The 22,500-nt window shown below is 38.1% G+C and overlaps 1 protein-coding gene and 1 non-coding gene across 3 annotated transcripts in view; both read right to left on the bottom strand.

The window, feature by feature from the left end:
• LOC138042614 (nuclear pore complex protein Nup205-like) overlaps positions 1-22,500 on the bottom strand; it is a 48,130-nt gene that overhangs the window by 15,521 nt on the left and 10,109 nt on the right. Inside the window, exons 1-19 of one of the 2 annotated variants that reach the window (XM_068888567.1) lie at positions 20,603-20,945; positions 17,972-18,243; positions 17,524-17,586; positions 15,236-15,352; positions 14,227-14,373; positions 13,331-13,553; positions 12,642-12,775; positions 11,662-11,844; positions 10,266-10,319; positions 9,126-9,335; positions 8,768-8,950; positions 7,829-7,886; positions 6,809-7,007; positions 6,160-6,280; positions 5,338-5,434; positions 4,198-4,368; positions 2,903-3,675; positions 2,346-2,537; positions 1,415-1,739 (exon numbers count right to left, since the gene is read on the bottom strand). In XM_068888567.1, coding sequence (XP_068744668.1) covers positions 1,415-1,739; positions 2,346-2,537; positions 2,903-3,675; positions 4,198-4,368; positions 5,338-5,434; positions 6,160-6,280; positions 6,809-7,007; positions 7,829-7,886; positions 8,768-8,950; positions 9,126-9,335; positions 10,266-10,319; positions 11,662-11,844; positions 12,642-12,775; positions 13,331-13,553; positions 14,227-14,373; positions 15,236-15,352; positions 17,524-17,586; positions 17,972-18,243; positions 20,603-20,672 — 3,592 coding nt within the window. In that variant the 5' untranslated portion in view covers positions 20,673-20,945. Of the gene's footprint in view, positions 1-1,414; positions 1,740-2,345; positions 2,538-2,902; positions 3,676-4,197; positions 4,369-5,337; positions 5,435-6,159; positions 6,281-6,808; positions 7,008-7,828; positions 7,887-8,767; positions 8,951-9,125; positions 9,336-10,265; positions 10,320-11,661; positions 11,845-12,641; positions 12,776-13,330; positions 13,554-14,226; positions 14,374-15,235; positions 15,353-17,523; positions 17,587-17,971; positions 18,244-20,602; positions 20,946-22,500 lie in introns of those variants that run through there. The other variant, XM_068888568.1, reaches the window with a different exon arrangement.
• Positions 5,631-5,704, bottom strand: Trnas-aga (transfer RNA serine (anticodon AGA)). The gene has a single exon. It is a non-coding gene; the product is annotated as a tRNA-Ser (tRNA).

Raw genomic sequence — 22,500 nt, 5'->3', positions numbered from 1 at the left:
CTCATCACAAAAACATTTCTTACCTTTTCGCGTATCTCTAAGCTTCGAAAGTGATCCAAACTTTCCACAAAAACGTTTTTCTTTTGCTTTATACCGAAAGAAATTTCGCTTTCTGGCGTAAACGTTTTTAGTTTAGCAACGCTAAACGCAATCATTTACCATATAAGGTCAAACTAAGGTATATAAGCTGATAAACGAGATTGAGTGAACCAATCAGAGCACGAGAATTGCATTATCCGACGTTGAGAATTTAATAATCACTGAGCCTGAGGCGAATAATTGTTTTAGTATAAATACAAAGGTGATTATTTCAAAAAAGAGAGAAAAAAAAAACGCGAAATCATCTTCATTTACAGTGGCAAAACGACTACTGGCAGCCATTTTGTCCGTCGAGGTGATTATCGGCTGATAATCCGAGATAGCGAGCCAATGAGACCGCGCGATTTTGTATAATCACCTGTGTATTTATACCAATATCAGTTCAGGGATATAATTTTGATATAACACCAAGTTGTTATGACTAGCCAACAAAGAAATCTATGGCCCTACTTAAGAGAATTAACTTTTAGATCACGGGAGTGAAAGGGAACATTGCTCCCTCAACCAAACAGAGACACATAATTTATATAGATTCCAACTTATGAATACATAACACGAAATGTTAACGCTTAGTTAGACTCAACGGGACACTTTTCGACGTTTGTCAAAATAGAGTGCGCATCTCATCACTAACAATTCTGGACACAAGAAACGTAATACCCAATATGGAGAACAACAAGGCTTACAAACAAATTGTTTATGCTGTTATTCGCCTTTTTTTTTTTTTGAATTTTTAAACATCGAATTATTGATGGTGTGTTATTCGTTTTTTTTTTTAAATTTAAACATGGAAAATATATTGTTTAAAAGAAGTCAGCGACGTTGATGGTTAGTGTTGTCTTCCAGAGTGGAGCTTCCTGGTATCGTGCATGGTATCGTGGCCTTATATCGAGATACCTATTGTACGGTGAGAAGATACATCGTTCCAGTCCCACAAAAAGTGAATGAGAACGCACTGCACTTTACTGTGGGAGATCGCAGGCTCGATCTGCGGTCGGGGTTCTTGAATAACTAAGGAGAAAAGCTGCAAAGGGTTGGACTTTCAAGCATTTCCAGAGGGGCATTATAAACCGCACATAGGCCCTATCTCACAATCGTTGTTCGTAAAATTCTGTGAACATTAGAGAACCTACAAACTGTTCGCAAAGAGTAGGCCACTGTGTAATGGTCTGGCCTATTCTCTCCAACAAATGAGGCCGTATGACACGATATCTGAAAAATGTGACTTTTGCAAAGTAAAAAAAAAAAACCAGCGATACAGTTCTGCACTCATAAAGGATTTGTAAAAAAACAAAAAGGAAGTCCTGCTCGGCACCTCTTTCCTTTGTTTGTTGTGTTTCCGGCGCAGTCTGCATGAAGTACAACAGAGCAGCGTACAAGTTGGCTCGAACACGCTGAAGACCCCCTCCAGATCGCAGTACAGTCTCAATTAACCCCTTCAGGATAGCCACTGACGCACCAACAGGGAGAGAGGCACCCGCTTGTTGGAGGGATCTGCTTCCTACCGAGCTGTCCGAAAGTGGCATGGGCGTGATGTCGGAGTTCAAGGAAATGGTGCACTGTCTGAGATGTGCCATGAGAGATAAAATGACCCCTGATACTGGTGATGTCAGTTCAGATCTTGCATTCTCATCCGATATCTAAAGGAAGTCAGAAACAGTCAAGGACTGGAAATAATAATGATACGTGTCCACTTTACAGCCAGTTGGTCAATCCAATATGCAGAAATAGAATAGACCTGGTAGATTACAGTTCACAAAGCAGCCAGCTGGACAATCAAACAGTTTCACGCTAATCCGGCTTAAAATGAATGCAACTTAAAAAGTTACGATTCAATACTCGACGTTCGAAACTCTTGCCTAGTAATTTCGTCAGGGGTGATCTAAAGCTGTTACACGAGTCCTTTTATATGCTCACTAATAGGCCTTATTGGAGTTGAGCCCGCAGGCACATTTTCTTTTGTTTAAAACTACATGCGAAAGAGGCTTACCGGTCAATTCGATACAAAATGACCCCTTAGCCTCGTTTATGCGACAAAACCGCTGATAAGTCCGATAAGGGCTATTAGTGTTATTTGAGTGAGGTGCGGGATTGCGAAAAATTAATTCAGTTTTCAAAGGAACGAGGCATTATACAATGAGAGGAGCGGGACACATCAGGGTGCAGGGCACATCATAATTGGAGCCACGCTCTCATATGTAGCTCCTACTACCATGAGGGGAACTTAAATGTAAAAAATAACATACCCTGCAGAGCATATCCTGCAGTACTTCTACTATGACAGTTTGTCTTGCGTCTCTTGGCAAAATCTCTACAGGACATGACGCCAATGTCACTTCTATCACGCGCCTCCACGCCTCAAATGCCTCTTTCTTGATATGCAAACTTTCTCGCATCATGTTACGAAGAACAACATTTTGAAGAATGTCTCGGACTTCCTACGAAAGAAAGATATATACTTAGCGTCACAAAAATTTGAGACCTCCTTCAACAATAATGCTTATCACTCTGCTCAAATTCTAACGGTGGAATATTTATCGTACCAATAAGGTTGGCTTCATTTACTTTTAACAGCAACTGTATAAACTGGTTTCAAGGTCAGATGGTCGTGGGGAAAACTCGCCCACGACAATAAGTTACAGCCTTGGGAAAAATAATCATATAGCACTAAAAATTACATTTTCAGATGCCCAAAGGTCTGGGATGCATCATTTATTTATTTATTTATTTATTTATTTGCATAGTCGTTTACGAGAGCAGTGCCAAGGTGCAACATGCATGTAGAAACACTACTGGAACAAACCTGTAACAAAAAGTTTCTCTGGCCAGCTGTTGCATTTCCTTGCACCCCTGTTATCTCACCCATCAACAACTTGTGCAGAACAGGAACATTACAAAACATCACACTAATATCCTCAGCCTTCTGTTCACACGAAGCGATGGCCTTCTCAGTGACTGACGCATCAAAATAATTCAATTGCAGTGGCGGAGGGACATCTTGTGTAAATTCTAAAGATTCCAAGATGGCTAAGAGCTTGCGCCGCGTATGTGACTGCCCCATGTCAGGAAAAATTGCCTGGCTGGTGTCAGCCGCCGTGAAGTCTTCTTCGAGTCGCCTTGGCACCAATTCCGGTATCTGCGTCATACCCGCCAAGACTGCCCGCTGTGCCGAAGGCTCTCCCATTAAGAGCCCCAGAAGTCTCTGTGCGTGAGATCTTTGACGTCCCTGCGCAGTCATCCGAAGTTCAATTGCCGCCGTCTTAAGCAGCCATGACTGTTGACTGGTAATTGTTTGCAGGGGCAACGAAGTCTGTCCATCATCTTCGTCAACTCTGGCGAGATTTTTGAATGGCAAATGTTGGAGATGTCGATACAAAAAGTTGTGGCTCGTTCTCAAGTAGCGCAGCGTTGGTGTTGCAGTGTCCTTGTTGGCGCAAAGACTGTAGATCAGTTGATATGCAAGTTCTGCAAATTTCGGAGTTTCTGTAACACATGAGGGCCCTTGAGGCGTATCTACTCCTTTGTTCAACAAATCTAAAACTGCGTGAAGGCAGGTCTTGGAGGCCCCTAGAACTCCTACAAGAACAAAGTAAAAAAAGAATGTTCAGAAGTCTTGGGCTCATGGAAGTTCACGGGCAGTTTTGGGGAAGCTAAAAATGGTGAAATTATGCAATGATAAGCGGGTTAAAATCGTACAATGTATGTCTACTTTTTAACTGATATCAATGGAAGCCGAGGATGCGCTCCTCCTTACGGTCTCAAGTTCCTCCCCTCCACAGTCAGTGATCTGGCTAATGGATATTTAAAGCTCTAACTACATTAATAAGAGGAAAGAGTCCCAACAGAATTTTAAGTCATCGAGGATCTGACTATGGGCATCTCGCTCGGAAAGCCGCACAATAACCCGAACCAACTGAGCCACGTCCATTGTAGACTGCAGGCGGACTATATTTTCGTTTCAGCGGTGAAGGATTTCAGCAAATCTTGGCAACAACGGCATGAACAGAACAGCGGCATCCAATAATTTAGGGTTTTCAACAGAGGGCTAAAGTGCTTGAGAATCGCCTTCAAAGAGCGACAGACTTGTGTCCCACCTACCAGGATCCTGAAGGTTGGTCTTTGCCACAGACTTCCTTAGGTCATATCCCAAAAGGAAGTGAGCTAGACTGGGCGAACTGTGCTGAAGTGAGTGAAGAATCAGTCGCAGGATATTCTGCCGTACTGCATTGCGAATCTGGGAGGTATTAAAGGACTTCTCATCAACGAACTCTGAGGAAGCAAAAATACTGGCATAAGAAATGACATGCATCCACGGCACTGGCTACATTAGTCAAAGGAAACAAATTTACAAAGTCGCGCGTTCGATTGACTCTATTCCGGAATAAGAATATGTCGAGTGATGGTTAAAACGGTATGTTTGGTGCGTTTCGAAGCAGCAAGGATAATAAAAATATGTTTAAAATAGCATTTTAGAAGACGTTTGACAATTTTAATGTGAATCTCCGTAAAAAGGAAGGATTTCTAACTTATATTCCATGTATTCCTATTCCGGAATACGGTCAATCGAACGCACCCTAAGATAAACTTACTAGTAAACGCTGGTTTACACATGACGCAAGCATAACTACAAGCAACATACGCCGACGCAGTAGTCTTTTGATATTTGGTAGCTTTCGTGAGAACAAAAGACATTAATCAACACTGAACAAGTTAATGCGCCTGCATATGCTGCTTATGCTTATGCTTGCATCGTACGTGTAAAGCAGCCTTAATCATCTCATCTTCGAGTTCTCCAACATGTTAACATACCGGTAATAGAGCGGTTTTCAATTGCTTTGGTTTTGCACTTACTTCACTCAGTGATTGGTTCAAAATTCTCGCGCCACTTTTTCAACCAATCAGAAGTGAAACCAAAACCAATCGTGGCTCGCGCGTGCACATTTTCCTGCACTTTATGTCGGCTACGTGTAATTACTTCGAGTCTTGATTGGTTTACTGGATTGTCTCCGTCCTTTTTGATTGGCCAAAGTAATTACTTTGGTTTTGGTTTTACGACACTCGATTGAAACTCGCTCTACAACCTGCTAGTTCAACTTCAAATTCCAAAGGTGATAAACGTGATACAGACTATGTCACCCATTATTGATTTTTCAGGTCAACAAACGTTAAGTCCAACTGTCTTAGAGCTCAAGAGGATGATTAAAAAATCTACTTTAAAAGGTTTCTCTTCCAGTTTACCTTTTCCGAGTTCCTGTTCATCGTTTTCATGAATATCTTCAGGTTCATTGATTTCCAAATGGTCAACAAATCCAATTAAAATTTGCTGAGACAAAGACTGCAAAATAGGCCAAAACAAAGCCAGTAAACAACAGTTTCAAAATAAACTGAAGTTTCAATATGTACAATACTTTATGGATTTGTTGGCAGACAATGGAATGCTCAAAAGCTGAATTAAATAACACCAATTACTGTTTGAAGTAATAATAATGATATTGAATGTAAGGAGAAATGTAGACTCCGAAAAATATCCGAGTCCCAGATGGGATTTGAACCCACGACCCTCCGTGATCTAGTCGGATGCTCTAACCACTGAGCTACTGGAGACTCTATGGTGAGCAAGGGTCAATTTGTGGGCCTCGACTGGAACCGTATCGCGCGGCTACACAGCCAAGTATTGACCAGCACATTTGAAACTCACTAACACCATCGCGCTGTCACATTAATGCATATCAAGATGCAGCCAACCAACCTCCAAAGTGAGTGTGTTAACGATGAAACAACAACAATGATATTGAATGTAAGGAGAAATGTAGACTCGGAAAAATATCCGAGTCCCAGATGGGATTTGATTTTTTGATTTTTTGGGTTCAAATCCCATCTGGGACTCGGATATTTTTCCGAGCCTACATTTCTCCTTACATTCAATATCATTGTTGTTGTTTCATCGTTAACACACGAAGTAATAATAGATAAGGAAAAACAAACAACCGAAAAATAAAAACACTATTCAAACGTTTCTCCTTTAAAGAAAGGTCTGTAGACCACAATGTTTGTGCGCACCTGATTACCAATCAAAAGACTAATAAGGTGTTGCTGAACTGAGGTGGATTGGCAAACCAAACACAAGATTTTCACAACAGACAGGCTTAGCTCTGCTCCGGTGTGAAGATGACAAACGTATCTGAAATAAAACAAATAATCAGTGACCAGGTGCAACACTACCTGGCTGTGGAGAGCCAGAGGAAAGGACAGAAAGTCATCAAGTGGAATTATATATGTAGCTTGAGTACCTTTTGCAAGTTTCCACAACAATTTTCATCAATTGAGCAATATCCCATGATTAAATTACAAAACGAAAGCAAGAGGATGAAAACAATTCTTTGTGTTGCATTTTAATCTTAATTCCTTTTGTCAGTTTTGGAAAGGCATCTGGCTATAGCGTTTCAAAATGACAAAATGGGTCAGTTACAGTGCAAGCTTATATTTAGGCCAAGAAGCTTTACTGGGGAGCCATTCCAGGTATCCTTTAGGGACGGCACGTCAACAGCGAATGTGATTGGGATCAAGCAGGGATCAGCCCTGTGGGGTCTACAATATAATAACTTTTCTTTCTTTCACGAGTCTGATACAAGCAAGATTTGAACTGAGACCTGTTTCTTTTTTCATAACACCTAATCTCATAATTTTTAATTTCATCTTTACATTCTACCTCATTATCTTCATGAGGTAATCAGGGGCACTTGATTGTGGGTTGATGCTCAAGAGCAGGTCCTCTAAACGTGACACCATGACAGACGACTGCTGCATAATACTGCGAAATGTGTTCACAAATTGCTCTTGTTTCTCCAGAGCTGTCTCGACCATTCTTAGGCAGAGCAGAGCAGCCTTTTCAAGCTCTCCTCTTCCATCTATAAAAGAAGAAGAGTTATTTATTATTCCGTAGTAAGTTTAAGTTCACATTGCAGCCAGGAGGACCACAAGAGTTGGTTTGATGATCAGCCTCTGAAATGTACCTTACATAATTAGGATTCACAACCTCAGCAAATGTCTGAGAATTTTATGCTGCCACAATGTCAAAGTTGCCCAAAACCTTAGGCCCAGACATTACATTAAGGGCACTTTCCTTTTGTCAGAAATGACATGCCGGCCAGACCCATTATATTGAAAAGAACATGCAAAAATTTAAAGAACACTTGCATGATAATCCCTCACATTCTTCTGGAGGAGTATGTATCATCCTTGAAGTGTGTTAATTTGAATGCGTTTAAGAGTTAGACCTTCCAAAATTCTAATTATTGTTGAGTCTGGCCAGTCAGTTCTGTCAAATGAAAAGAATCCTAAGTAATGTCTTTTGATCCTATGGATCCAGAATTGTGGAAACAACAAACTAAAAGTCTTTGTTCAATTTCATGATGTCAGTGAACACAACACGCGTTGCATACACCAAAGGTCAGTTCCTCTGCAAAAAGTAAAACTCCACTATGTCAGAACGTGCTTGGCAAACCAGCCTAAAACTGAGTGGGTTGACTCCAAACATTGTCAAATTACCATTTACTCTATTATTTTGTTTTTTTTTCTTCCAACAAGTGGGATTTGGCCCGAGAAAGGATGACTTGCATGCAACTCTAAACTAAAATAATTTTTTGGTGGGTTCTATAATAAATACAGACAGTGCATGAAATTGAGTCTTCTTGGCCACATTTCAGAAGAGAGGGAGCAAATTTAATACCTGAAGTGATGGAGAGATGTTCCAATGCAGATGATGCACCGTCAATAACATTCAACAGCTAAGGATATGGAAAACACATATTATAGTTAAGATACATTTACAGATACACTACCAAAATTGATGAAGGCTTGTTTTGAAATAAAGGTATAAATTACGTTTGAAGTGCGGGTTTCATTAAATTTTATAAATGTAGATGAGAGATAGAAGGAATCATGACCTCATAATTACATGTATCTGGATAATTTAAGCAATAATTGTCTGTTATCGAGAGGTGGCGTTCAACGGGATTCAAACCCATGACAGGTGCTCCCAGGAACACATGAGCCTAACAAAATTGACCTGCTCGCAACAAAGTGGCTTCATAGACCAGTTGGTAGAGCATTGTACCGGCATTGCAGAGGTCATGGGTTCGGATCCTCTTGAAACCACACTAATTTTTTTAAGTGTCTTTATGAGAAAATTGCTTAAAATGGCTAAGTAAGGGTGAGGATCACTGACATTATATTGAAACTGTTTTGTTAGAGCGATTTTCAAATGAGTATCGAAAGTAATTAGCAAATTACTTTGGTTTATGATTACTTCGCTCAGTGATTGGGTCAAAGTTCTCGCGCCACTTTTTCAACCAATCAGAAGTGACACCAAAACCAATCGTGGCTCACCCGTGCACAATTCCACGCGCTTTGTGTCGGCTACATGTAATTACTTCGAATTTGGATTGGTTTACTGGATTGTCTCCGTCCTTTTTGATTGGCCAAAGTAATTGCTTTGGTCTTGGTTTTACAACACTCGTTTGAAAACCCTCTAGTACAACAGGGTGGTTTAGCTTTAAAATTTAATGCTCACAGTGATCTCCATCTACTGAAAAAAATGATTCTTTGGGTTTTACAATAACTAGTATGTAGTCCACCCAAAACTTAGTAAGCGCTCTAAACAACTCACCATTCTAAATGTCGGCGTATCTTTTAACAAGTGAATCATGAGGCTACACCCAGGAGGTTTGGGGACAACTGCTCTCTCCCCACCTTGCAGCTCAACAAATTGGTCAACAAAATCTTCTGGTTTTGGGATGTAACCTTCAAGCAACTTGAATAGGATCTGAAGAACATCCTTAGCAACAGTCCACTGTTGACAGAAAAGAAATAATCAACAACAAAAAAAAGAGATTACCTTTGTCTTTTGAACTATACTAAATGAGAATCACATTTGGCATGAAACTAATGGAGGTTACAGGTGCAAGTCAGGACAACAAGATTATTACTTTACATTAAAATAATAGTATTGAATGATATACAATCACCTTTTCATCAGGGTTTTGGTATCCTCTTGAATTAAACTTAAGAAATACATCATCTCTTAAGAATCTCAGGTATGGCTCAACGCCTGGCACCCGATATCCTGAACCCAGGGCAGAAGGAAGAGGGATGTCTGTAAGATGATCCAGTAGCTTTATAAAGGCCCTTGTTTCTGGGTATGTTTCACTGCGTGATTCAAGTTCATTTAATTCAACCTAAAATACAAGGAACAAAAAGATTAAAAATAAGAAGGTTAGCTTGATGGTTGCATTATTTTGGACAATGTGTTGCAAAAATTTAATGAATTGTATAATACAAAACTTGTTCAAAAATCATTTCAGGTTTCATATTGAATTTGAAATTGAAGAAATGCAAGTGACAACCGGAGTGTTTGATTTTTGAAATGACGTTATTCATCTGTCAGAGGAAACCAAAATTGACCACTCACTCAATTAGTCAATTCAGGCAAAAACGTTCGCATAAAACACTTTACCACGTACACACTGATTCATTGGATGATGTACATGTACACGTACAATGCAGACCCTTAATTTATAATTTCAAATGATCGTTATTTGATTCATTTGAAAATGAAGTCATGATGACTTGAAAACGTTGTCTTTTATCGCTGACCTGTTACCAAAACGATCTTAAAACTATTGCCGTGTCCCTTTAAGTCTAAGCATTATTTTGTTATATTTCTAGCAATAAGGTTAGGGTGAAGGTTAGCATTGTTTTTAGCTCAATAGGGTAAATGCAACAGTTTATCGTTATCTGAGAAGCAGCATCTGGGAGACACTTTGTGATGTTAATTTTCTGTATTCCGAGACACAAGTGATGCTGAAGTTATAGAAAAGAGCAAGGGGACAGTGTGTGCCACTTATTGAAATCCAAGCACGTCTAATTCCGTTCATTTCTTCTACTTCTTCTTCTTACTTTGCGGCCCACCTCCTTCTCATAAGAAGATTCTTGTGAGCATGCAGTATAAGAAATAAGAAGTGCAGGTCTTAAACATGCAATTGAATGCACAAGCAAGCTGGACATATCTCTAGATGTTCTAATAACAGCCCCGAATGTATCTCCTTCCTTTAATACTTTACAGTATGCATAAGAACAAGACTGTTAAAGTAATCATGTTACTGTACCTGTATTCCTCCTTGTTGCACAGCTTGACCAGATGGGGTTACAGTTTGAAGAATCTACACATAAATTAAGTAAGACAAGATAATCATTCATAATTCCCTCACATTTTCCACAAGAGAGACTTTGGAACTACAGAAAATCGACTTGTAAACTGCAAAATGGTGCATGTGATAGTGTGAAACTATTACTATTAATTTAAAAATAATAATAATAATACATTTCGTTGATGCTATGAATCTGACAGTTACAAGAAGTTTGCATACTACTGGAACCAGATTGATTAAAAATTAGTTTGTACAGCTTTTATAACAGCTGTTACTTAGCTTATTTTACAACCATGGAGTAACGTTTTAAGACTTACATGTACAGTTGTACCATGACAAAAAAAATAGAGATTACTTCATGGAAAATGTGACCGTAGGATTTTTATTCTTGAGTTGAGTAGTATCAGAAAATAAATGAAAGAGCGCAGCGATGGGGTGAGTTTTCTGATACGAATCAACAAGTGAATGAAAATCGTACAAAGTGTTTTTAATGAGTTGATTTCATAGGTACTGAGATTTTTTTTGTGTAGTGGATATTGAGACAAATTTACTTCCCACAAATGGAGTGGGGCGATGAAGCAATGAAAAATGGTTTAAAATCGCTCAACCGACAACTTATTTAAGTTAATAAAATTTACAACACTTACTGTGTTTAAAGTATTCCAAAGTTGTCCAAAGTCGTCCAAAGTGAAGAGTGTTGTTTAGCCAGAGTGTGTTTACACTGTAAGAGTGCCAAGGGAGTACACAAACCGAGCCACTCTTCTCGTACAATATTTTTAATTAGTCACTTGTCAAAGCTACTGATGCTTAGAGTGTATTTTCCTTTCCTTGCTTCTTTAGTTTTTTTTGTTTGAACTGAAGAACTTTTCTGGTTTTCCCAAATCCTAATTTGTTTGTTAACGCTTGCAGAATGGCCAGCCCTTCTTCTTCAGGAGTCATTTGAAGCTAGCCACTAAATTTCGAGGGGAAGTCAGCTCGTACATGTACTTATTGTAATCTTTAGAGTGGACTGTGGCCAGAGATAAATTTGTTGATGTGCTCTGCTTAATCGCTAGAATAACTTCCATTTTATTTTATTTTTTTTGTGTGTTAATGATTGGTTACATTTAGAATCAACACAAATTTTATTCACTATGATTTTCGTGGATAAATCTCAGTACCTATGAAATAAAGATATTTATAACACCACTGCATGTTCAATTACTTGATTACAATGGTTTCATGTAAACAGTGCACATGGACTAGTCAGAACTTTGATCCAAACTTGCTTGTACAACTACAATCTCTAATAAACAATGTTCAAGTTGAAAGAAACACAGTTTATATGCAAGAAGAAAACCACTAAGCAATGGACCTGTGATAGTTCCAAGGTGTGCCACATTGAAGAGGCTATTTCAGGAGACTTTGCAAATGCGGCCAGGGTAGAAAGAATCTGAGCCTTAAGTCTCACTGGCACTGGACATCCAAGCAAACCAAACAGGGATGCAATGGGCAGCCAGGCTTGACTTTCACACATTGCCAAACGGGCCTTTTCATCCTACAGACAATAGATCAGATCAAAGTAAAATAATGTAATCAATACTTGTCAGCTGCCCTACTGTTACATTAAATTAAACATTACAATTATCCTCAAATACACACCTGAAAAAGTCTCAAGATTATAAAACTGAATTCAAGTTCTCTAGTATAATTATAGTACATGTATTTATCACATGTATAGCAGGAATCAATTTATACGATAAACCTTGCAAATAGAATTCTTATTGGTATATTTCACATTATTCTGAAGAAAGTGATACGTCCAATCAGCTTTACCTATAGCATTCTTCGCATGTGAAAAAAGATAACCAATCACCATCCAGAGTATGTACATGCAGAATCACTTAGCCCCCAGTGCAGCATAAAGTCGGGACCAATACACAATTTGGCAATTTCTGACTTTACAGTAAGTTTATTGACACAGATTTGAGATTATGAAAGGAAAGGAAAGGAACTTTATTGAAGTGTCTAGTCCTTCTAGTGCTTGAGCGCTAATTGGGGGACACTGTAAACTGAAATTAACAATTAACGCAAATCAAGTCAAATGTTGGTTTTTGAGGAGAGGGGAAACCGGAGTACCTGGAGAAAACCTCTCGGTGCAGAGTAGAGACCCAAGAAACTGCGTCTTTAAGTTTAACCCATTGAGTCCTGGGAGTGAGACTTGATAGAATTTACTTTGCCTAATGCCAGACGATTTTACTCATCAATAGGGGGAGGGGTGGTGCAGGAGTCAATGGCTTTTAGGAAACAATCAAAATACACTTTATTATTCCTCTTTAACTACCGGTAACTCACTTTGTCAGCCACTCTTTCTGTCAATCTCAGCACTGCTTCCAGGCCTTCCAACTCTTCTGCTGTTATATTGTAATTTGACAAGTCTGGCCTATGGTCACGACCAATCTCCCTTGTTAAACTGCCATACATCATCACTGAGGTAAAAATGAACAAATGACATATTCGTTCCGGAGTCGAGCACACTAACCATGAGGCCACCGCGCCTCCCAAATTATCTTACAGGAGATATTAAAATTCTCACAATGCATGGTAGCCATGTGATAATATAATAATGGCAACAAACATCATATAAATTACAGTTGTACATGTGACCTGAAATGAAATATAACAGGATGTTCAGGGTTGGAAGTGGAATAATGAATATTTGAATAATGGCTCAAAAAAGGAAAAGAATAAGGAATATTTAGGGTTCGAACATTCAGAAAAAGGAATTTTACGGTTTTCTGTTAAAGAACAAGGAATACAGAAAAATGAATATCGAACAAATTTTCAATATGGAATAACGAATTAAAAAATAACTGTGATCCAATTATTCCTTTTCCACCTCTGAGGATGTGTAATGTATGGTCTACTCCTAGAATACAATATAATTATGTATTTTCCAGATTGTAAGGCAATTTGAGTATTTTTCAGAAAATTCCTAGCAACTAGTATTTCTATCTTCACCACATTCAATAAAAAGAAGTTACCTGAGTGGCCACCATCTTGCCTCAAATCCATGTAATATTGTTTGAATGAGCCAAAGAAGTGATCCCAGGACAAAGGTCCATTGGCAGCAGACTTCAGTAGATTAAAACAATGGTGAGCAGCTTCAGGGCTATTGGCAAGTCCCGTCAACATGTCCAAATACGGGACAAACAGTGGAGGAAGCAACAGATCACCAGCCAGACGTAGAAATTTGTTCAGGCTAACCTAGGAAAGACAATAAATTATTATTTTAAGTTTGTTACTTTGCTTAATATAAAAAATAATCATGTGACCATCCACACACAGGCTAGCATGCACAAGTTTTCATTGTCAGACAATGGTTTTTTGAATGACTTATTCCACAGATAGAATTATTGCTTGATCTTTGATCACCGCCTTTGACATGGACAGGGAAACAGAAATTGACGCCAAAATAATTGCTCAGAATTCAGGCGTCTCTTTTGTTTTTCATGACTTTGAGGATCAGAGGATCATGTCCTGTGCAAATGTTTCTCAAGTTATTTGTAAAATTTACTGTAATTTCTAAGGAAAAATAGCCCGTGAGTTGATGTGTAAAACCCTGCCAATTTTGCCAGCAGTAGGCTCTCATTGAAAACCCTGTTTAATTAATAAGCTGAAAGAAATCTCTTTCTTGCCTATAATTCAACCCAACCACAATGGTTTTACACGTAGGATTGTCTAAACTCACTGGCTAAGTTCCACTGTAAACCGATGTTGCTTTTAGAGACAGCTCTAGGGGTTATAGCAGACCATTAAATACAAATAATTAAATCTTTTGAAATAAACAAAGGTTGATGGAAAGTACAAATCATGGTTGACCGGCAAGTATTTTGCATCATTTTTGCCCTTGCAGCACTTTGACATCAAGAATACTCACTTGCTTCTGAGATGCACGTTGTCGCAATGCAGGTGACATTCCTGTATTGTAAGGTGAGAAAGAAGTGAAGGAACCTGTATCCATTGGACACCAGAAATCTGCTGCGAGCTCCAGACCACAGGGATCCTTATCATACAGCCCTCCAATCTGCCACAAAATAAAAATATCCTTACATTTTAATACATGTACCAACCATTATCTGATAAATCTGGACATAGGCAGAGTCCTTCTTTTTTTAGGGATACGTACTTAACAATCATCTATCTCCTTATTTATACAGGTAAAAAAGATTGTCGTACAATCAGAAGTATACAATGCGGAATGCATGGCATTTTTGTCACCCTTCATAGCTGCTACATTTGTATTAATTGCTATTAATTTTGTCACTGTTTAATTGCTATAATTATTATTAATTATTACTTAAGTATTTATTTAATTATTTATTAAGTGTTAATAATATTAGTGTTAATTGACCATAATATTCGCTCAGTAAACATGACGTATTTACAAGGCTAAAAATTTTAAAAAGTGAAAGACCGAAAGTTTTTGGCATTTTTAGCCTTGTAAATACAATTAGACCATGAGGCCATGAGGCGAAGCTGCATGGGCTATTGACCCGTGGCCCTTGAGGGCAAAGGATCCAATTGTTTTAGTATCACCCAACTAGTCGGACAGAAAAGGCAATAATACAGTTTAGCAAATGCAAGTTGAAGAAATATTTATTTGGAAATAAAACGAAAGAAAACGTCACGCTTTTCGTTACTCGAGGACTATTACTAATAGTCCTCTAGTAGCATAGCCAATCAAAATGCAGGATTGGCATTAATCCACTAGTTGGGTGATACTAATAGTCATTAGTGCTAGTTATTAATTAATTAATTAATTATAATTAATTACTCATTAATTGATATTATTAATTGCTACTAATTTTGTCACTGTTTATAGCTATTAATTGTTATCAGTGCAACAGTTATGACAATTATTAGAATTATCAACAAATACTGCTCACCATTTTCATGAAGTCTTCAAAATGTCTAGGTAGACCAGGTGGCGGCTCAACACCATCTTGCAGGTGTGCTTGAATAATGCGCGAAGCTTCATCACCATGATTACGAAGTTCCTTCACCTATTAACCAAAAATAAAACTTATTACTACCTAAGAGCGTGAATGAACAACCACATCATCTCTTATTAATTGAACTACACTGTACCCACATGTAATTGAAAGAATTACATGATTGTGTACTCCATCTTGGTTTGTAAGTACATACACACTGTAAAACAGCAAGTGTAGCTAAGGAGTATGTGTAACTGCATCAGCATTCTTTGCGACTTTTTAAATTATCATGTAGAAAAAAGAAAGAAATCCCACATTGAATGAGTCCAATTTTCTAGAAAAGCCATGTACATTATAAAATACAGTAACAGTAACTTCTCTGATATCCTGAGCCTGCATCTAGTACCATAGGTAATAGTAAAAGATTTGCTAGTAAACTCAATCTTTTTAGAGTGCAAATATCAACCAATTCTGGAAAATCGTCTTTCAATTTTGCTGGATTCAAGATATGGGAATCTGTGCCCCCTGAAATTACGTAAGTGTCTGTCACTTATTTCCTTCAAAAAAAGAATGGAAATGTCGTCTTTAATTTGATTAACCAAAGCTTAGTTTACAGCTGGCTTGATGCTGAATAAAATAATCTGACTCCCTCCTGCCTCTAAACTTAAAGAAATACCTAATAAAATAATTTCATCTCACTTTACTTTACTTACACTCCATTAATCATTAACCTAATTTAATTTTATCTATGCTTACGCTGCTACCATTACTTATTTACATAGCTATGGTGGTGTCCATGCATCTGGAAAGCTCTAGATACTCCTTTGAACACTGCATGTACACCTATTAACTGTTTATATTATGGCCTAATATCATTCTTCTTCTCTTTTTTTTGTTTATTATTTATAATTATAAATTGTGTGTAAATGCTTTGGATAGTGTGAATAGAGAATTGAATTTAATTTAATGCCCTCTCAATTCTAGTAATCATGACCATTTGCTGGCCAGGATCCATTTTATAGTCACTGTGGTTGTTTTCAACTCCTTCAGGATCTCTGTTTCATCAACAGAACAATGTAGATGTATATAAGAGTCAACATCAGTCAATTCAGGTGTCTACTACAGGTCTAGATCACCAAATGCATCAATCATATGGTTCGCCATTCCAAAGAGTTCAATTGTTAATCTACATGTAAAGCTTATACATGTAGGATTAAGGGCGATGCAGCATGCATAGCTAAGTACAATGGGGTAAAAAATTCCTTGGCACAGTTGAGGAAATACAAAAAAACATTGTTTATGTAAACTGAGTGAGAACAGCTTATTTTGCAATAGCAGGGGGTGTTGTGTTCACTGCCCTCCCCACTTTGCCCTTGTACAATGTTGTTAAAAGGAAATAGTTAACATACAGGAAGTTTAGAACGTACGGTGCAGAAAATTCAACGTTGTTTCGGGGAAAGAGGAGGAGGAGGGGGGAAGGGGTGGCATAGATTCATTTTCATGCCACAAAAGGTCCCAAGAATTTTAACCACCACTGTAGATACCCTTGTCATTTAAGAGAGAGCCAAGCCCTACCACAAAAGGGCATAATGCGATTTTACTACACTTTTCTCCACTGTCTGGAGTGTCTGCTGTTAGAGTATCATTCTTCGAAGAGTAAGGGTTGATTGCGGAAACATTGTTGCCGAAGCAGTTGTTTGTCAGGAAACATTTGTTGCAGAAGCAAAATTTGCTTCCCTAGAAGCAAAAATGTTTCAGAACTTGTTCAGAAACATTTTGCTTCCTCAGCAAATGTTTCCTTGTTTGCATGCAGAGGAAACATTTTGGGAAACATTGTTTCTGCAACAATGTTTACTTGTTTGTGGGTGCCAAAAAAATTATAACAAGTGCCTTTAATTCGTAAACCACTAATAGGCAGATGATTTGCCTAAAAACACTTTAAATGTCCAGCTACGCATGTTACGCATAGCTCCTCTTCTGCCCCATACATTATCATTCTTCTCTTCAGAACTCCACTGACCCTGTAGCAATATTATACCCTGAAATCAGTACCACAGCTCACTCCAAACTGTGCAGCTAGACTGCAGCATCCACTCTGTGATCACCTGTCTGAGAACAGTGGATGCCACTGAATATCCCTAAAACCCACCTTCCACTTGAGCAAGGCAAGTGATTAAAATATACTATTTTCTCTTTTAATTATCCCTTAAACATACACAGTACGTAAACATGTTTAGTACCTTAAGTGGCATCTTGACAATAAAGCCTGTAACAAGGGAATGTAATCTTTGTACAAAGTATTCCTGCAAGTAAACATACCCAACATACATGTACTTTATTTTGACTTGATCTTTGTAAATTTAAGTTAAAATGTGGCTTCAACAAAATTTAATCAACCGTCACAAATTTTATGTTCTAATTTGGACAAAAATACAATCCTGGCCTTAATTAAGTAAACAAAAGCAAAGTTAACCATTGACTCCTGGGAGTGAGACTTAACAAATTTTACTCTGTCTAATGCTACATGGATTGAGTTTACTTGTCACCTGGGAATGTCCCACGTGCCTGAGGGATCAATGGGTTTAGGCTACGTTCGGGCCAGATAATGATGCAATCAAATCCTGTCAATGGTAGCCAAGTTAACATTATAACTACTTTGATTTAAATGGTGTTACTTTTCACATTTACCTCTTGGTGAAAACTAGATGATCCCACAACACAATAGCGAAGGAAACCAAACACACTCTCATCTACAGCTAAGTCTAAAACTCCTTCATCTTCCTCTAGAACCTCAACAGCTCCAACAACATTTGGCCACTGGCTGCAAGAACGAAGAACCAAGGCCCAGGCAAACTGCACACATGCACACATCCCACGATTTTGCCAAGGATCTTGCTGTGTAATTTCTTGGTGAAACTCTGGAATAAAGCTGTGGTCTGACAACAAGGGAAACAAGTCCTCTGTATAAAAGAATAGAATTTGATCAACTCTTCAAACTTTGAAAATGAAACTGTCCAAACACTGTGGGTTGAGTTTGTGTTGGTTCTCCAGGGTTTGAGCAAGGATTTGATCACTAGGGGACAGTTTGTCCCCTTGGCTAAAATTATGGGGGACATTTTCACCTGTTACTTGTAATAAAAGAATTAATACAAACAACAAAAGTTAAGGAAATGGTGTCAAGACTTTTTTTCTGTTCATAATTATTTAAACCAGATGCAAAGGGGTTTGTTTTTTTTAGATTTCAGACAAAAAAAGCGGAACATCGCCTCCTTTTCATATCACAACCAAGTGTGATCTTGGAACCAAGTTTTCTAGAAATATCGTGATTTTGTTGGTTTCCCTTGACCCTCATCTGTTTCTTCCTCATTAATACACTGTTCTTCTGTATTTTTTTTCTGATTCAATCTGGTGAAAAAGCTATCACCTATCGTAAATACGTTTTCACTGTGACATTTTAATTCCCAGATGCATCACGCTTGGTTGTGCATGAGACCTACATGTTCAGTAGTGCGTGACTGAAAAGTACATGTAAACGGGCAATAAAATTTCTCCCACAGTCTGTGTTTCAGCTTGTTTTTTTGTACTAACTGTATTTCTTCTTGTGTGCTTCCTTCTGAGTTTTTCCCCCAGATTTTGAATGGGACAAAGTGTCCCCTTGACCTTTTTTGTAAGGGACAATTTCATTATCATTGCAGGATTGGCGCAATGGTGCAGCCTGGCTCAAACCCTGGTTCTCTTCTCTGCTTCAAGGGTTTTTCTCCGGTTTTTCCCCCACAGCAAAAAACCAACATACAGCTGATTCCGGCTGGCTGTAAGTTGTGCTCCAAGGTCACACATTATAATTATGGACCGTATAGCCGCTGCCAGAGGCATCTTTATATGCTTTCGGTTCGACCTTGTTGAGCTGCATCGTTGCTGTACTTGTGACGGCGATTAACCGCAACAATTATTATTATTATTATTATTATTATTATTATTATTATTATTATTATTATTATCATTATCTAAACTTGAAATGACAATAAAAGTACATGACAGTTATGTATAATCATGCACTTGACATTTACCTTAGAAGACCTAGTAGATGGAAGTTTGGAGCAACAAATATTATTTAAATAAGCAAATAATATTAAATTGAACCACAAAGTCTTGTGCAATAAACAGAGGATGTTACTTACAGCTGTACATGGCTGCACAGGGATAAGAATTTTATCTTCGAGTGCTGATAGTATCTCTCATGGCTGATAGCAGCAAACAAGTGCAAGATACTACAGGTATCAGCATGCGGATACAAAGTTTGTATCCCCATGTAAATACATGTATGTTCTGTTTGTTATATAGATCTATACTGATGAAATGTCCACCTAGATTAAAAACAATTTCTTGCTGCAGAGAGAGCGCAGCAAAGAAAGCAGCAACATATTCTGCATTCGTAAGAAGGTAGGATAAATTCTCGAATTTCCAATTTTTCCCAGAATGCATCATGAATAGCCAGAATGCACTGCGCCATTCACCAACTTTTACCAGAATGCATTGCATTTGAGCAGAATGCCCCCAAACACTCTGGAGATTACGAGTTCCCGTAAATATTCGATGAAACTTGAACTTGAACCCCTATCTCTGGATCTGCTGTCCACTCTCTTATCCACTTGACCACACAAGCAACTCAAGCAAACCTCTCATCAAAATTTATAATTAAATATTTTATTATTCATCCCAGGCCATTCTCTGTCCAAACTTTGATTTATTCACATTTGGACACCAGAGCCATGCATATGTTGTAAATCTTGTAGCACTGATAAAATGGAGGAGTCACGCCAATGCAATAGCGTAAATGAAATCGATTTCAGGTAAACACCCTTACCCCTTGTTCTGCTGCCTATGGCTTCTTACAAGTAGGAAGAAGTATGGATAACTGGAATGGATCTTTGTTTCATTGGCGTACATGAGCATACATTAATTAATTAACCCTTTGCCTACTGAGAGTGACGCTTACAGGTTTTATCCAGTCGAACGCCAGACGATTTTACTTGTCAATGGTGCTGCTTTAGGGGTGAATGGGTTAATGTTCAATAGTTTGGGGCCTTGTCGGCAAAATAATGCTTTAAATCTTAATTACGGAAAGGAAGGCCTTCGCAATTTGAGATAACAGGAAAACTGCTTTTCCATATAGCAACAGAGACTCTAGAGAGCTAGAGTAGACAGTTGATGAGGTTGTGTGTGGGAACAAGCACAATGTAGTACTACTCATTGATGTGTTGTTAAGGCAACTGCAAGCACATGTACATGCACTTTCTTGGACAAGTTTAATCACAGTACCTCTCACAGAAGTTTGCAGTTCTGCTGCTTCATCGAGAGGATCAACATTTAAACAATACAACATTGCCATCAGTAATGTGAGAGTCACACTATCCAACGTGCCATCAGCATCAGTTGAAGGACACTTCTTTAGGGAGGACAAAAGTTGCAGAGATTCTCTTTTAGGAAAAGGTGACTGACATGCAAAGCAGTACAAACATTCTGCCAGGAGTTGTCTTTGATCTGTAATAAAGTCAATGAGTTGCTGCTTGTGACGTTCGTCTCCAATTCCTTGACCTCTCTCCAGCTTGTCAAGTTCCTTTTGGACATCAAGCTCATCAAGTTGTTGAAGAATTGTTGTTATTAATCCTAAAATCCAATGAAACAATAAATAATTATTATTAACGAATAAAATGCTATATGAAATGCAGTTACATTGTACATGTATGCAATTGCGTAGAGAAGCCTGTAAAATTCAGGACTTCGACAGGGTTTGAACCTGCGACCTCACAATACTGGTGCAATGCTGTAACCAATAATAAATATTATGGTAAGGTACTGTACGATTCTTCATAATATATATTTTTTAAAGTGGTGCAAAAATTAATGGGGGGGGGGGGGGGGGGTTGTAATAGCTGACAAATACATGTATTTTGAAACTGGACAAAAAAATTAAAAGTGTGATAATCTTGCTATTTCTCTTTCTCATTTTAATATAATAGCACCTTATAGGATTCCCTTGAGGTGAAAAAAATTATGAAAAAAAAAATTAAACCGGAAATCCCGAAATTCTTTTAAATAAGCACCTTTTAAAATGTGGTCATAAATAAAAATTATTATTGATATAGGCAGGTATAGTAGAGGTCAGACATGAATGTTTGCATTGATTTGCTTCAAACACATATAAGTTTGAAATGCTTTTAACAAAAATGAAGTTGTACATTGTATTAACACAAAAAACAGAAGAGTGTTTGTTTTGCACATGTTTGGTAGCTTATTTCTGACCTGTGCGACATACATGTAGGAAAAAACTTGATGTAACTACAAGTCAACATGACTGCACACTTAACAGTACTGATTAATGAGGTTTATCCCTTCATTTCACCTATATGCAAAACTAAAAAAATGTACCCTCTTTCCAAGAGTTCATCTGTGAACTTTGTCACTAATCGAGACAGGTCCTCATAGAGTCCAAGGGTCCATGTGATTCCTTCACGGGACTGGATCAATGTTTTCAATGCACTGACCAGACACCTGCGGCCATCATGATACAGAAGTACAGCTACCAAGCCCCTTGTCAACCAGGAAAGTTAGGCTGTTGCTGCTCCCCAGCAAGAAGCAAATCAATACAAACAAATTCGTTCAGTTGGAGGATATCACGCAGAATCAAGTTATTCTGGACAAATAGTTTTGGAAGTTTTTGGTTTTCTGTGTGACCAGCAAGTTGTAGGCCAGTGGTTGGTGCTCTCTTTATTTGATCTCTGTGGTCTGTGTTTTTTGGCTGCAAGATGACATATTATTGTCATTATAACTTGAAATTTTATATTAATCAATAGGTTATGGGTAGAAGACACTTTGCTCAAAGGATTTTTGAGCACAGTTGGGTAGTGAGTATGTAAATATCATTTGGGCACACTTTTCATGGCATATTATGTTTATTATAATTATTACGCATACTGAGATTTAAGTCTTATTTTAATGACAATTTGCACAAGCTCATAAAAGATTTAAGTTATGTAAATGGCGTTTACATTAGAAATCAACATTACAGCAAGCACAGGATGCAAAATATAACTTGTAAAGTTTAATCTGAGTCGGACTCGTCAATTCGCCCTATCTTCCTTTTTTTGGTGTTTAAGCTGCTTTTTTCAGCTCCTTTTTGTTTTGCCTGAAAGACTTCCTCATCAATTCAAATTGTT

Source organism: Montipora capricornis, chromosome 3 (genome assembly GCF_036669925.1).
Source record: "Montipora capricornis isolate CH-2021 chromosome 3, ASM3666992v2, whole genome shotgun sequence".
In the NCBI taxonomy this organism is placed as follows: domain Eukaryota; kingdom Metazoa; phylum Cnidaria; class Anthozoa; order Scleractinia; family Acroporidae; genus Montipora; species Montipora capricornis.
This window is presented reverse-complemented; position numbering and strand designations above follow the sequence as displayed.